Here is a 16,522-nt window from a genome sequence, read left to right on the forward strand (position 1 = left end):
AATGTTACAGCCGCTGGGATAGAACAAGGCGACTCCACTGTAAAGTACTTCGTTTTCCCACTGAGGTCGTTATTCCATAGGATAGATAGGCCTCTGGAGTCCTCCTCAGCCCCTCTACTGTGTTACACAAAATAAACACACCAAGGAACCTCCTTCTGTGTCATGGAAAGGTTTGTGTTGAAAAAGAATCCAGACTCCAGGTCTCTAGACATTATGTCTACACTGACATCCCATGATTGGCCACAGCAACATTAAGTTAGGTAGTTCATTTGTAATGCTTGGTTTACCCTCTTTTCTTCCCCGTTCTCCATTCTCTGTCCGCACTGACTTAGCGCCTGTTACACGGGAGGAGCCACTGAGGGCTGGAGCTACAGAAGCGCAGACTGTGCCGTCACTGAGCTCACTTCCTCTGCCTCTGCCCAGGCTTGTGACCACCACTTGCTGCCTCCAGTGTCTTGTGACCCCAGGAGGTGCAATTTGCCCCCCACCCCGGAGTGTGACTCTGGACATGGCCCAGTTTCCTGACTTACTCCTTACCTTCCCAGCTAAGGCTACACTTTCTGGGTCCATGACCCTGACTGCTCATAGACCTTTCATTTCAATACCCATCTTTTCATTCTTACATAATGGAAAGATATTGAAAGTACTTTCAGACCACGTGCTTAAAAAAATGGAGAAGAGAGTTGTGAAACTTTTTTTTTTAATATGGATCTTTGACCAGAAACTATAGAAAATTTTATCTGATCATAATATGCATGTTTGTCAATAACAGATATAAAAATGTTGCTATTTTAGGTAATGTTTCAGTATCCCTAGATGAATTCACTTAATAAAAATGTTACTAAAATCTTCCTTGTGGAAAACTCTCTGAAGTCAACTCTAGGGGGCAGGGAGCACACTATGAATAAATATACGGAGGAACCTGTTAGATTCTTAGGTAAAGCCAACCACCCCCCACAAATCACCAAGCAAAAATTTCGCAGTATAAATATAGGAAGTTGTATTCATGTATTCGTTCATACATGCGGTCAACGCATTATGTGCCACACTCTACTGTAAGTGGTTAAAAAAAAATGTAGTCTCTCTGCTCATAGAATTTATGGTGTAGTGAGAGTGATAATAAAAAAATTAAAGAAAATATTAAAAAGGTTATTTTATGCTGAGAAAAGATTATCATAAAATATGAATAGGTGCTCTGAAAAACTTCAAGGTGTCCTGGCCAGTGTGGCCAGAGAAAGTCTATGTGACGTTCACATTTAAGATAAGATTCCAGTGTAAGAAGGAGCCATGTCCGAGATTCCCAAATTTTGGCCTTTCAGACAGGCTTATCTAAAAAGATACGGTATTTAAAGGTTGATTACGACTCTGTTGGGATTCCCAGGAGAAAGAATCTGCCTGCCAATGCAGGAAACATGGGTTCAGTCTCTGGGTCAGGAAGATTCCCTGCAGTAAGAAGAAATGGCAAGTCACGCCAGTATTTTTGCCTGGAAAATTCCATGGAGAGAGGAGCCTGACGGGCTACAGTCTGGGGGTCCCAGGGTCGAGCACGACTGAGCACGCACCCGTGTCTCTTTCTGTGACTCTACTGAGGTATCTGACACGTGACTTTTAGTCATGCCGCATGTCAGCCAAAGCTGTGATTTCCAACCCGAGGACCTGCTTGTGGAGAGCCTCTTAACTGAGGCCTCGCGAAGCCGGTGGCGTTGTTTGGGGCGTTTGCTGTCGCCTATGGTAGGATGCTGCACGCAGCCTGTCGTCCAGTGTGAGCACTAACCCTGAATCTCTTTCTCTTGTATCACCAGGCCTCCGGAACCCGTTTACAGCACTGTGAACAAACTGTGTGATAAGCCTGCTTCTCCCAGGCACTATTCCCCTGTTGAGTGTGACAAAAGCTTCCTCCTCTCAGCTCCCTACCCCCACTACCACCTAGGCCTGCTCCCCGACTCTGAGATGACCAGGTACTGCATGCGCTTTCTCACTTCATCTTCTCCGGGTGCATGTGCTTCCACGGGGACGAACGGGTAGAATCCGCCTCTGCCCGCTGCTCTGCACCCTGCAGCTTCCTCGGGGTGGAGAGCCGTTCTGCTCCCATGGGGCAGGGGGAGACATGGAGAGCATTGGTCTCCGAGTGTGATCAGAGAGCCCTTACACGTGATCACACAATGCTCCAAATGTTCTCAGTCCCCATGCATTGTTAAGAAGGCATTAATTATATTTTTCCCAAAGAATTCATTTTGGAATTTAATTAGCACCCTTTCCCTCATACGGAAGGTTCAAAGAGAACTGCATTCTGGGTTAGTACATTTTAAATAGTGATGCTCTGCTCCATGCATCACGTTGACTAAGAAGTTGATACTATTATTGTTTCATATTTTAATTAAATTATTCAATTAATGTCATCATTTAACTGACTTCTTTAGGTATTAACTCATCCAAAACTATAGAACTAGTCGGTGCTAACTAACCACAAAGAATATAATCTTCACCTCTACAGTATGTTATAATGCTAGGTGTTTACATCAGTTGTCTTACTTAGTAACTGCCATTTTATATAAGGAAATTAAAGTCAGAGCAGTTAAGGCAATTCCCTCAATAAATGTGGAGTTCAGATTTGATCATAGAATGTTTTGAGTTTTTCTACAAAAATTTGTAAATTGTTCTAAGTCTAAAGGTTAGACATAATTCTACATTATAATTCTAAAGCATATCTATAACAAACAATAAAATCCGGTCTTCCTGTAGCAGCCAGTCAGCTACAGAAAGAAAAAGAGAATACAGTGTTTCATAAGATAGTTCCAATTTAGTATAAAATGGGAAGATCTCAATTGTAATATTTCTACATGGAATGTGGTGCTTGTTACGTTTTCTGACAGAATATCTTCACATGGCTTCATAATATTATTATGACAGAGAAAACATAGATTTTTTTAAGTGATTCGTAGTGAATAAGATCTCCTTAGAACATCATCTCTGTTCTTGGAGGTTTTCAAAGAATAAGTTTAGAAGTCAATGATTTGCCTCTTGAGAGGAGTTAAATACCAAATTTTAAATTATACCTAACATTTCTAGAAATAAATGAGAAACATATTTTTGGCTATGCTAGGGCATTTTCACTAATTTTCAACAAGCAAAGCCTAACAGCTTTGCTCTTTGAAAAAGTTCTTCATATTATAAATCTATTTCTTGATACAGTGAACTATATGATTTTGAAGCTAAAAGGGCAAAGTCACCACACGGAAGTGAGGAGGCAGGCTACAATGATGACTTTCTAGTAATTATGCATCTATAAATAGTCAGCTACGTTAAGGCAGCTAACATTTATTGAGCTCTTCCTCTGAGCCAGGAGTGTTGTTAAGCACTTCTTGTGAATTATTTCTGCTAACCCTGACAGTCACCTTATGATGTAGATGCTATCATTATCTTTGCTTTACAAGTACGAAAATCAAGGCTTGAGAGGGTACCTGACATGCCCGTGATCACCCTCCACTGTGTGGCCGGGCTGGGATTCACACCCAGGTGACCATTAGTACCTGCATTGGCGTAGGCATGGTGGCAGAGACATCTTTGCTTGCTGGCCAAATCCACCCATTTCTCTTTGTCTTTCCTATCTCTATTTTTATCCTGCCTTCTCATCTCCCTTCTTCTAGCTCAATGTCAATGAATCTTTTTTTTTTTTTAACCCATGTTCTTTCTATGAACACAAAGTCACATTCCTTGCATTCCCCTGGGGGTTTTGATACATCCCTTCTTAAAAACTCACCAGTAAGTGGATGACAGTCCACCTTTGTGTAGACCCACCAGAAATGATTCTACTCCATTTACTTTCTGTAATCTGCATAATGAAAACCATAGGGGATTGTTCCCAAATTTAAAAAAAAATTACTATAACATTGAATATGTATTTTTCATATTACATTCCCTTAGCAGTCCTGACCCCCACCAGTCCCAACCCCCACCCTCCATCTTCCCCTTGGGAATTCTATTTTCTATTTATTATCATTCTGTCCCCTTCGTTTTCCCTCTTCTTTCCTTTCTCTTTCCATATTTTTCCTTATTTATTTATAGAAAAGAATAACACACACACACATATCCATTTCAGTAGTATTGTCACCCATACACTGGTACTGAAATTCTTACCCCCTTCCACATTTCTCCAATTCAGTAAAGGACACATGCATTTATTCCGTTGCCCAAGCCAAAACTTGAAAATCATGCTACACACTTTGTTTTCCCTCACACCCATCATCCGATCTTAAATACCTTAAAATCCTACCTCTAAAATGTATCTCAAATGTGCTGATTCTCCTTCACTTCTCTTTCCACCACTTTAATCCAAGCCTCCGTCACCTGTAACAGTCCCCTAGTAGGTCTCACGCCTTCCACTATTGTCCTCCTGTTTTACTCTCAGTACAGCCACAGTGATCTGTTAAAAGTACAGATCAGTGCTCTCTCACCTTTGCATTAAGGTAAAATGCAAAGTCATTAGCATAGCATCCAGGCCGTGCATGATCGAGACCCTGCCTGCCTGCCTCTTAGACATCTCATGTCACTGCTCCCTTTCTGACCACACTGCTCACACCAGCCTTCTTTTTCTTTACGAAATGCACTAAATCTCTTCCTATCTCAAATGCTTCACACATGCTCTTTCCTCAAATCAAAAAGCTCTTTTTACACTTTGCCTGATGAACTGCTGGTCATCTTAGGTCTCAGTTTAACTTGTACTTCGGCGGAAAAGCTCCTACAAAGAGAAAATCAGGTCCCCTGCTATAGTTGCTCTCTCTTTTCCCATTTGACTCAAGCAATTTATAAATGTACATGTGATTTTTAAACCAAATGGCTCTCTCACATTCTGGACTGCAAGGTCAGTGAGTGAAACGGCATCTGTTTTGTTCACTGCTATATCCCTAACAATTAGCCCAGTCTGGCACAGCAGGAGCTCAGAATTATTGAGTGCCTAAGTACACGTGGAAATAAGATCTAGTGATAAGCAAACAGATACCTGTCTCAGGAACAGGTCGTGACTCAAGCTGTGCTTTTCTCAGTTTTTAGGAGGGGTATAAAATACCTCCCTGAATGAACGAATCTGTGCTTGGAAACAGGTGATGGCCTAGAACTCATTTTGCGTCCTTCACTTTCACCCTCAGTTTTCTTAATGGTCACTGTCTATACTGTAGATTGATTCGGTAGCTCTCAGTTCTTCATGAAGACTGGGCAGTCCCTTTCAGAGATTATTTGCTTTCTCTCCAGTGGGAAATACTGCGCCGATGTTTCTTGAAATACAGCCAGTAATTCTGGGGACAAGTTCAAAGATTCTAGTTCCTTTTACGACACCCTCCCTTGCTTTCTCCACTGTGACCTTGAATTACTTAGAGAACATCAGAGGTAGGCAAGAACTTAGACAAGCCTGTAGCCAACAAGAACTTAAATAGACAAGCCCTTAGCCAACTCTGTTAATGATGAAGATCCCAAATCCATTGTCTTCATCAACAATGGACTCTTACTTCTACTCATGGTTAAGTAAAAATATTTAGGGATCTTTTGCCGTAAAAGAATATTGTAAGAAAATATCTGTCGATTCATCCAACCAAATTTTGTCAAGCATTGACAAAGTGCAAAATGTTATACTAAAGGCAACTTTTTACAAAGGTGTAAATTGAAAAGGCCAACCAGAAATGTTGAAGCAATGCCTCATCTTTAAGTTGCAGTATGTTTTAATGTATATTTTTCAGGGCATTTGAAAATTTCCCGCAGGGTATTTCAGAAGTATGCCCACATTGATAATCGTAGTTATAGTCTTAGATGGCAATGAAAGCTACTTCTGTGCAAGTTAGCCTGTGAAGCACCTTTCCCCGGGCACCAGTTCATCTCTGATCAACATTTGGAAGAATGGAGGCAAGGCAGCAAAAGCCAGGAGTCAAGCATCTGTATTCTCTGCCTTTTAAATACCCAAGTTCGCAGCTCTTTGAACTAATAGCAAATATCCAGGGATGAATTAGCTGTATACACAATTTACTGCCATAGCATCATCTCAAAGAAAAGAGAGAAACTGTAAGTTTTCCGTAGCAAAGCACTTTAAATTACTTGGCAAAGCGTCAGCTCCTAAGGCTGCAGATTATGTTTAGAGTAATTGACTTTTCAGACCCTGCAAAAGCAAGAAATGGGCAGAGCCAAGTATCAGACTAAAATTTGAAGCTCTATGAAAAAAAATGGTGTTTCTGTGAGGCACTTGCTTATCCGAGAGGCTCTTGCTTTTTTAAAGAAAAAATCTATCTTTTTCTTTAAAAAAAAATGGAGTTTTTGATGTAATTGCTTTTTCTTCTTGGAGAAAATGTTAAGTGATTCAGCTTTTAATGTTCCTGGGACAAGGAATATCATATCCTTGCCTGTTTTCTCAACATATTGACATGTTTTCATTTGTCTTTTTACATAGATGGTCCTAATTATTGTTATACTATAATTGATAAAAAGAGGTTGAGATAAACCAGATGAAGTCTAGCTAAAATATGTTGGCAGATTTTAGATAGGAAACATCTCTGAAGCATTACGTGTTCATAAAACATCAACTCCTTGAAGAGTATATTTTCAAGGAACTCCTACTAGGTCACCAGGCATTTCCCTAGATGCTAGGGGTTCAGAGGTGAATAAGACCACGTAAATGAAGAATTCATTGTTGTGCTTTGTGAGGTTCCTTTGCTAAAGGCCCCTGGTTTCTCCAGTGTACTTAATCTCTAGGTAACTAAAAACAGGCAATTAGAAGAGATACCAAAGGGAGGAATCATGCTCTGAGGTTGTCCCTTCTGTGGAGGTGTGAACACACACACACACACACACACACACACACACACACACAGAGGAATGTTCCCCACTCACAACTTGTTTCATCAAGTTCTAGTATTTATAAGAACCATTCTTCATAGGGAACTTAACCTTATCTCTCATAGGTCCATGAGGCTGTTACAAGACTTCAGCCATAAGCCAAAGTTATGGTGGCCTATTTTTGACAACCATCCACGCCTTATAAAATTTTAGAAAATCTATCTATTAATGTTTTACCTGTCTCAAAGCCTATAAGTTCAAAATTAAATATAACTTCTATGCACAATAACATTATAATAAAAGTACAGGTGAGTTTCTAAGGGTAAATGGAGGAAGGATCATCTAACTCTTCCTTTGCTTCCTTCAAGTTTTCCCAAAGACACTTAGTTCATCAGTCAGATGAGGAAAGAAATGTGTTCCAAGTCAAAAGCACAGGGTTAGGCCTTGTGATAATTAGCTCAGTATCTATTTATACATCTCCATCTCCATAGCTGCAGTTTAGGTCTTCATAATTTCAACCTTATTTGATATGCAAACTAGTCTCCCTTCAAACTCTTCTCACACAGCAGAGGGATCTTTCTAAAAACACAAATGGCAGCTGCCCTGGTGGCTCAGTGGTAAATAATCCACCCGCCAATGCAGGAGACATAGGTGCCATCCCTAGTCCAGGAAGATCCCACACATCACAGAGCAACTAAGCCCGCGCGCCGCAACTGGTGGGTGCACTCTGGGACAGCCAGCAGCTCTGTGTGGCTTAGGGTCATTGGCTGGGTGATAAAGTTGGAGGCAGGGGCAGCTGCGACTCATAGAAGGTGTTATGTGCCGAGCCGAGGATTTGGGTCCCTGTCCTGTAAGCAGTGTGGAGTTGTTGAGGAGTTTAATGCTGAATAAAGACATAATTCCATTTGCGTTTTTTAAATTAATTTTTTATTTTTTTGGCTGTGCTGGGTCTTCAACGCTGCAAGGGATTTTCTCTGGTCGCAGTGCCTGGGGGCTGCTCTCTAGCTGTGGGGCACTGACTTCTCATTTCAGGAGCTTCTCTTGTTTTCGAGTCTGGGCTCTAGGGCGCAGGCTTCAGTGGTTTTGATTCCTGGGCTCTAGAGCACAGGCCCAATAGTTGCGCCTTCATTATAGTCCAGCTCTCACATCCATACATGACTACTGCAGACGTTTGTCCTCAAAAATTTGAAGCTCTGTAGAAGGAAAATCAATGGAAGGACAGGGAGGCAGAGTAGAGGGAAGATCTCTTCCTTGAGACAAAGGCAACCCAGTGTCATAGAGGAGCCAAGGACTGTGTCCAGACTGTCCAGGTTTGAGGCCTTCCTTTGACCTTTCACTCACCAGAAGAGGGGAAAATGATCGTATCTGGGCTGTTCTCCTCTTAGGATTGTTGTGAGGATCCAGGGAAGTGGAGAAAATGAGTCTTTATCTAGGCACCATGTACGTCAGTCATTATTATTTTCACGTGCTTATTCTATTGTAAAGCCTTGAGCTCATGTATATTTATTTTTAGTGTTATCACAAATCAGGTGAATATTTATCAGCACAGGTGTATGCCCAGATGCCATGAGAAAGCTGTGGATGTTCATTTCTTTTATCATTCTTAAGGGCAGCATCCTCTTTGCTACCACTGGCAAAGTCATATGTTTCCCCTTTTATTATTACATTTATAGTTTCCCCATAAAAGATGGCATATTTCTGAAGCGCACGTGTGCGTGCTAAATGGCTTCATTCATGACCAACTCTTTGTGACCCTATGGACTATGGTCCGTGAGGCTCCTCTGTCCATGGGGTTCTCCAGGCATGGATACTACAATAGGCTGCCATGCCTTCTCCCATGGGATTGAACCCACATCTCTTATGTCTCCTGCGTTGGCAGGCAGGTTCTTTACCATTAGCACCACTTGGGGAGCCCCTTATGTGACCTCATATATTTTTTTTAGTCTACTTACATAGCAATATTTCTAGCCCATGTGTACCTTTTTAGGAATGCAGACAAAATGATAGCTACTCTGGAGCACAGATTAGTAGCCACGCACTTTCCATTTGTATGAATACTTGATTCTAAGTATCCCAACAACTTGGCGGAGGGTGGGGTTTGATGTAGTCAAGGGGAGAGCCAGGACTCCAGTGGGGGCTTTCCCACAGCAGACAGGCTTCGGCTCTCGGGAGCCGTAATCCCTCCCATTCACCGTGGCTTCTCACTCAGTGCCCCACATCTTATATCCACGCTGCCACAAATCTGTGGATCCTGAAAGAAAATTTGAGCTTTGTTCACATGATGTAATCTGGGAAATGCACCATTAAAAGAAGAAAGAAGATGCTTAACAAATCATTGACCTTCTTTTGCCTTCTTTAAAAGGCTGATATAATCTGAAAGAATTCTTAATTTCATTTTTAATTAAAACCAGGAGAGGAAACCCTCTGGGCATGGCTCTTAAGGCCCGATTCCTTCTCGCGTTTATGCAGCAGCTTCTCCTTCAAAGGCCTCCGCTGCTTTTTTTGAAGTAGAGTGATCACCAAGCCCAATTTGAATTAAGGAAACTAAGGAGAGATTAATTGACTCCCGCAAAGTCACAGAGGTGGCTCTTGCCACATTCCATTTTATGGCCTCTTTTCTGTGCAGGGATTCTCACTGAAAGAAACCCCCTTGCTTTGAAATTAATGAATTTTCTATATAGACCCTTTAAAATTTTTGTTGACGTTTTATTTTATATTGGAGTATAGCCAATTAGCAATGTTGTGATAGTTTCAGGTGGACAGCGAAGGTGGACTCGGCCATATATACACATGTATCGGTTCTTCCCTAAACTCCCCTCCCACCCAGTCTGCCACATAACACTGAACAGAGTTCCCTTTGCTGTACAGTAGGGGGGCCTTGCTGGTTATCTGTTTTAAATATAGCAGTGTGTACCTGTATATTCATGCGTGCATACTCAGTCACTTCAGTTGTGTCCAGCTCTTTGTGACCCCAAGGATTCCTTGCAACACCAGGCATCTCTGTCTATGAGATTCTCCAGACAAGAATACTGGAGTGGGTTGCTGTGCCCTCCTCCAGGGGATCTTCCTGACCCAGGGATCAAACCCAGGTCTCCTGCACTGCAGGCGGATTCTTTACCACTAAGTCACCGGGGAAGCCCATACATGTATATCAGTTCAGTTCAGTCGCTCAGTCGTGTCCGACTCTTTGCGACCCCATGAATCGCAGCACGCCAGGCCTCCCTGTCCATCACCATCTCCCGGAATTCACTCAGACTCACATCCATCGAGTCAGTGATGCCATCCAGCCATCTCATTCTCTGTCGTTCCGTTCTCCTCCTGCCCCCAATCCCTCCCAACATCAGAGTCTTTTCCAATGAGTCAACTCTTGGCATGAGATGGCCAAAGTACTGGAGCTTCAGCTTTAGCATCATTCCTTCCAAAGAAACCCCAGGGTTGATCTCCTTCAGAATGGACTGGTTGGATCTCCTTGCAGTTCAAGGGACTCTCAAGAGTCTTCTCCAACACCACAGTTCAAAAGCATCAATTCTTCGGCGCTCAGCCTTCTTCACAGTCCAACTCTCACATCCATACATGACTACTGGAAAAAACCATAACCTTGACTAGACGGACCTTAGTCGGCAAAGTAATGTCTCTGCTTTTGAATATGCTATCTAGGTTGGTCATAACTTTTCTTCCAAGGAGTAAGCATCTTTTAATTTCAAGGCTGCAGTCACCATCTGCAGTGATTTTGGAGCCCCCCAAAATAAAGTCTGACACTGTTTCCACTGTTTCCCCATCTATTTCCCATGAAGTGATGGGACCGGATGCCATGATCTTTGTTTTCTGAATGTTGAGGTTTAAACCAACTTTGTCACTCTCCTCTTTCGCTTTCATCAACAGGCTTTTGAGTTCCTCTTCACTTTCTGCCATAAGGGTGGTGTCATCTGCATATCTAAGGTTTTTGATATTTCTCCCGGAAATCTTGATTCCAGCTTGCATTTCTTCCAGTCCAGCGTTTCTCATGATGTACTCTGCATAGAAGTTAAATAAGCAGGGTGACAATATACAGCCTTGACGTACTCCTTTTCCTATTTGGAACCAGTCTGTTGTTCCATGTCCAGTTCTAACTGGTGCTTCCTGACCTGCATACAGATTTCTCAAGAAGCAGGTCAGGTGATCTGGTATTCCCATCTCTTTCAGAATTTTCGGCACTCATACATGCAAAGCATGCGCTCTATCACTGAGCTACATCCCCAGCCCATACATGTATACAGACCCTTAAAAAAAATACCATTTATGTTGCCCTTCACTTTCATCTTCTTAGAGATCCAGGAGATGTTCTTTCACTAAGAATTCAAGAATTTTGGGGGCACATTTACAATTGCATCATGCAGTGTGAAGGAGGGAAGAAGGCAGGCTACTCACTTTGTTCCTAAAGTCTCATTTACTCTTTGCAATAACCCTGGCAGGTCCAGAGAGGGAGTCTCAGGGGAGCTTGGAAATGAACTCAGTTTGGTCTTATTCCAAAATTCCTGTCTTGAGACATTCAAATAACTCTCTGTGATGCAACAATCTAAATTTAATTGGCTAGATGTTTTTAAAAAGCCAGATTATTTACCTACCTGAGCTGTTATGAATATTTTCCCTCAATTTTAGTATATTTTTTTTGTTTGGGGAGCAATCTTTGTTTTGACTTTAGTAAACCACTGTGTTATTGGAAGCCATAAGAAACTGAAAGATACGCTTAATTTCAAAAGCAGTTCTTTGCGGAGGCAAAGTAGCTGTGAGAAAATGCTATGGAAAATCACTATAGCAACAAATTACAGGAACTCAGAAAGAATCAAGACAGTGACATCGAACCATAACACCCACAGCACGGATACAAATTTAAACCACTAATGTGCATTGAGTGCTTTTGTGTACATGGCGCTGTTCCAAACTTTTATAGGTACTAACTCATTTTATCCTCATGACAATCTCTGGGGTAGGTATGATTATTCTAATTTTGCAGAAAAGCTCTGATACATCTTTAACAAATGGAAACAATGGGATGAGATTGTTAAAACGGAGTATACCAGGACTTAGAATGTTAATTTCATTAGAGCAAGGTTTTTGTTGTGTTATTTACTGTTGGATTTCCTGTCCTGACATGTAGCCCTAATAGTTATACTGATGATGGTAGTGATGAAGGAGAAGAAATCAGTCACTGTCATGTACATAATCTTACTGGCTGCCAGGCTGCACTTGATACAGATTAGCTCCTTGATTTCCACTGCAGTCCAAGAAGGTACTTGCTTTTTATCACTCTCCCCATTTTGCAAGCGAAGGAACTGAAGGCTGGAGAGATTAAGTGACCTATCTAAGGTCACTGAGGATTAGGTTAGGATTTGAATCTGGCAGCCTGGTACCAGAATCGGTCCTTTCACATGTGCTCAATAAATATTTATTGAATGTTATTCTCATCAGACGTAACACTCAAGTATTAAATTCTGAGGGGGAAAAGTATGCATCATTTAACCATAGTCAGATTTCAATAGATAGATAATAAATATATGGTTAAGAGTCTATACTCTAGAATAAAAGTGTTGGCTGCCTCCACCACTGCCGAATTATGTAAACTTAAGCAGCTGACAACTACTCTGAACTTCTGTATCCTGAATCTTATAATAGTGATGACTGTGGTATCCATTTCATGGGTTGCTGTAGAGATTTAATGAAGTTATATGTAAACTGCAGAGAGCAGTGCCTGATAAATATGAAGTGCCCTGTTAATGTTAGCTACTTATATGTGTGTATTAAATGACATAGTGTGTGCTCAGTTGCTTAGTCGTGTCTGACTCTTTGCGACCTCATGGACTACAGCCCGCCAGCCTTCTCTGTCCATGGTATTCTCGAGGCAAGAATTCTGGAGCGGGTTGCCATTTCCTACTCCAGGGGCTCTTCCTGACCCAGGGATCAAACCTGTGTCTCTTATGTCTTCTGCACTGGCAGGGAGGTTCTTTACCACTGCGCCACCTGGAAAGCCTCAAATGACATAGTATGACCCCCTAAATAGATAGCTCAGGCTGAGGTGGGAATGAATTTTTAATAAGGGACTATTATACAAGACCATTTTCATTCATAGCCTGATGGTGAGCCCAGTGAATTGTAAAGAGAGATGAATGTTAGGGTTGGCAGTGTGGCAGGAAGGGCTGTGCAAGGCTGCTTATATTTATACAGAGGTCTATGTATTTCAGAAAGTAGAATTTTGTTTTCATTAAAGGACCAAAATTTACCTCTCACAACAGAAAAAGTAAATCTTCCATTCCCACTCTTTAATTCAGTTCTGAAGACCTTAAGCTCATATGAAGTTTAAAGGATCCCTTGAACAGGATTTTCAAAGTCAGCAGAGATGTATGTTCCAAACTGAATGCTATAACCTAAGATCACTCTATTCCAGAGAAAATGAATACATTAGAGAGTGAAGAGAAGTTGTGTGGTTGGCTTTAAGCAAGGTGGGGGTGGCGCATATACTGGGCTCAGCTAACCCAGCCAGAGCCTTTGTCTAAATTTTAAAATCTCTCCCCTTCAGGATGAAGGACAAAATGTGCCAGGGTCCCCAGTGTGACATGTAGATGGGATTCAGTTCAGATTTCAGCCCTAGCTCATTCCCTTGGCCAAGCGTTCTTATGAACACCCTGCCTAACAGACGACTGGCCCAGACTGAGGCCAGGGATGGAAATCGTATTTCTCTCTGTTATGTTCATCCCTCTCAAATTTATTCTGATGTTCTGCTTCCTTACTTATGCCTCTGTCATCATTATGAGGCTATTGTTCTGTCAAGCCTTATAGTCTTGACAAGTTCAGAGGCTAATACAAGTTTAGAGATGAAAGATAACCTTGAAGTAATCTAGTCAGACTTTATGTGCTCCAGTTGAGGGAACTGTCACTCAGCCCACAAATATGTATTAAATGCCTGTTATATGGTGGGGACTTCTGGGGATACACAATCCAGAAATGGTCAGACCCTGCTCTCAAGAGCTTTAGGGACCGCTGGGCCCAGAGGGTTAATTTTGTGGATATAATTGGCAGACATTGGTTATATGGGAAAAAAAAGTCTAGCAACTTATTATGGATTGTATTTTTCAAATATACATGAATTTCACTTAGCTTTCAACCTTATTTATTCTGAATCCATCCTGTATTTCCCCTAGATATTACAGTTATAGGTTTGTATTCATTGGTTTCTAGGCATTATTTCTTTTTTTAATTGTTGTTTATTTATTTTTGGCTATGCTGAGCCCTTGTTGCTACACACAGATTTTCTTTAGTTGCAGTGAAGTGTAGTGATAGTCACACTGTTGTGTCCCAACTCTTTGCGGCCCTGTGGACTGTAGCCCACCAGGCTCCTCTGTCCTTGGAATTCTCCAGGCAAGAGTACTGGAGTGGGTTGCCATTTCCCTCTCCAGGGGATCTTCCCGACCCAGGGACTGAACCTGGGTCTCCTGCATTGCAGGCAGATTCTTTACCATCTGAGCCGCCAGGGAAGCCCCTTGTTGCAGTAAGTGGGGGCTACTCTCCATTTGTGGTGCATGGGCATCTTATTGCGATGGCTTCCCTTCCTGCTTAGTGCATGCCCTGGGGCATACGGGTATATGCAGTACTTGCAGCCTGTGGGCTCAGTAATTGCGGCTCTCAGGCTCTAGAGAACAGCCTCAGCAGTTGTGGCTCACGGGCTTCGCTGCTGTGTGGTGTCTGATCGTCCCGAATTAGGAATTGAACCTGTGTCCCCTGCATTGGCACGCAGATACCTTACTACTGAACCCCTAGGGAAGCCTCAGACTGTTTTCATATGAAATCGGAAGGTCGAGTAATAGCCCAGATTTCCTTCCAGCTCTCTACATTCTCCCATGTCAAGCTGCTAGATAAAGTCTTACTGTCTTGCTAGCACTACGTTCCTTGTAGGGAAACCTTCAGCTTTTCCTGGTTTCGAGGAAAGGCACTGTAAGTAAAAATAGAAGTCTCTGACCAGACCATCAGGAGACCAGTCCACCAGCATAAGTGCTGGGATTCTGAGACCCTCCCTTTCTTCTTTGCGGGGGTTTGGTGGCTCATGCATTGTCCTGAACAACCACATCCACACTCTTATTTCCCATTATTTCCCCAGAGGACACGCCTCACTTACGACAGATCACTTTGTCTCCTCCCCTTGTCCCTGTCCCAGCCCTTAGAATGATGTCATTTCAGACCTCCATCTCCTTTTCCACTGCTGTCCACCCTGGCGCTCCATGCATGCGCCAGCCTTCCAGGAGCTGGGCGGTGTCTGGCAGGGGCAAGATGAGAAGCCTTTCCTTCCTGCCCTGGACCAGGGCTCCCAACAGGGTGGCTTGCATTCACAGCCCTGAGACCCACGCCTCCGTGTTTTGATAGGTACTATGTGGGACTCTTGGTCAGCTGGGGCTTTTTTGCTCAGGTGGGGGACTTGCCATCCCTGTTTCTCTTGCTCTCTCCAGAGCAGCTCTGTTTCGGTCCCAGGCAGACTCCTCGTCCTGATTTTCATGTTGGTGCCTTTTCCTCTGGGATCTTTGTGACCCGTGAAAGCAGCCCTCTAATCTCGACTCTTTTCTAGCAAAGAAGCAAAGAAGACAGGCTTTTCTTGGTTGGGCAGCTTTGGTATTTTCATTTTCCAAAGCATCAAAAACTTTCTCAGAAGACGATCTACTTTTTAGAATGCCAAAGTTAAATGAAATTACAGCAGAAGAAATGGGGATAATGATTGTGGGAAGTCAGGAGGGAGTGGTTGGAGGTCTTTCCAGTGATGCCTCAAGCAGCTGCAGACCTCCAGCTGGTCAAGAGTTCCTAGAAATCTCTGGTCACAGACCTCTACAAATCACAGACAAGGAGAGTTGCCTTTCCTGAGTCCTCCTCTGGACAGAGACTGTTGGTTTCTTCCCTCCCTTCTTTCTAAAAGGCCCCTTACTGTATCCCATGTTCTCGCTGTACCCCTCAATGAGACCTCTCACATGAAGTATCCTGCGGCCCCATCTGCTTCCTTAAGTCATGTGTGTGCGCATGCTCAGTCATGTCTGACTCTTTTGCAACCCTATGGACTATAGCCCGCCAGGCTCCTCTGTCCATGGGTTTTCCCAGGCAAGAATCCTGGAGTGGATTGCCATTTCCTCCTTCAGGGGATCTTCACGAACTTGGGATCAAACCCACATCCCCTGCATTGGCAAGAGGATTCTTTACCACTGAGCCACCAGGGAAGCTCCGTTTCCCTTAGGTCAGCAAGTGAAAATCCACATATATTCAAGAGTCGGGCTCTTTCTAACTCCACATCTGCCCACTCAAATTGACTCAAACCTTAGACCCCTCCTTTTTTCATGCTAGGTTCGAAGTCAGCTGCTGAGAGAGTTGGCCAGCAATCTGTAGTTCTTCGTGCATTTCCATCCCATAATACCCAGGGGAATAGTGAACCTGAAGAACAGAACAAGCCAATCTGCCTGTTTTCCATGAGTAATAACACTGTGTAAATGAAAACGGAGTGTTTCCCTGTCGCCTTTCTATGGGTAGGAGCAATGCTATGTGCTGTCCATATGACACGTGAGCAGACAGTGACGTTCTGTGTAGAGTGACAGATGGGAGGTATTCCCTTGACACAGTGACTCACAGTTCAAAAGAAGCTGGTGTTTAGTGGGAGCTCTTCTCCCTGCTGGAGGCAGTGCATGGAAGACTTGGTGAGGGA

The 16,522-nt window shown here is 42.9% G+C and overlaps 1 protein-coding gene across 20 annotated transcripts in view; it reads left to right on the forward strand.

Moving 5' to 3' along the window:
* The window catches only part of DLG2 (discs large MAGUK scaffold protein 2), a 2,364,981-nt gene that overhangs the window by 1,793,514 nt on the left and 554,945 nt on the right, over nt 1–16,522 (forward strand). For 17 of the 20 annotated variants that reach the window (XM_018042817.1, XM_018042821.1, XM_018042823.1 and 14 more), the window contains one exon: nt 1,803–1,958. The exons of the other annotated variants lie outside the window; for them this stretch is intronic. In XM_018042817.1, the coding sequence (XP_017898306.1) occupies nt 1,803–1,958 (156 nt within the window). The remainder of the gene's footprint in view (nt 1–1,802; nt 1,959–16,522) is intronic. 20 annotated transcript variants of the gene reach the window in all.

The sequence above is a fragment of the Capra hircus genome, chromosome 29 (genome assembly GCF_001704415.2).
Source record: "Capra hircus breed San Clemente chromosome 29, ASM170441v1, whole genome shotgun sequence".
Lineage (NCBI taxonomy): Eukaryota > Metazoa > Chordata > Mammalia > Artiodactyla > Bovidae > Capra > Capra hircus.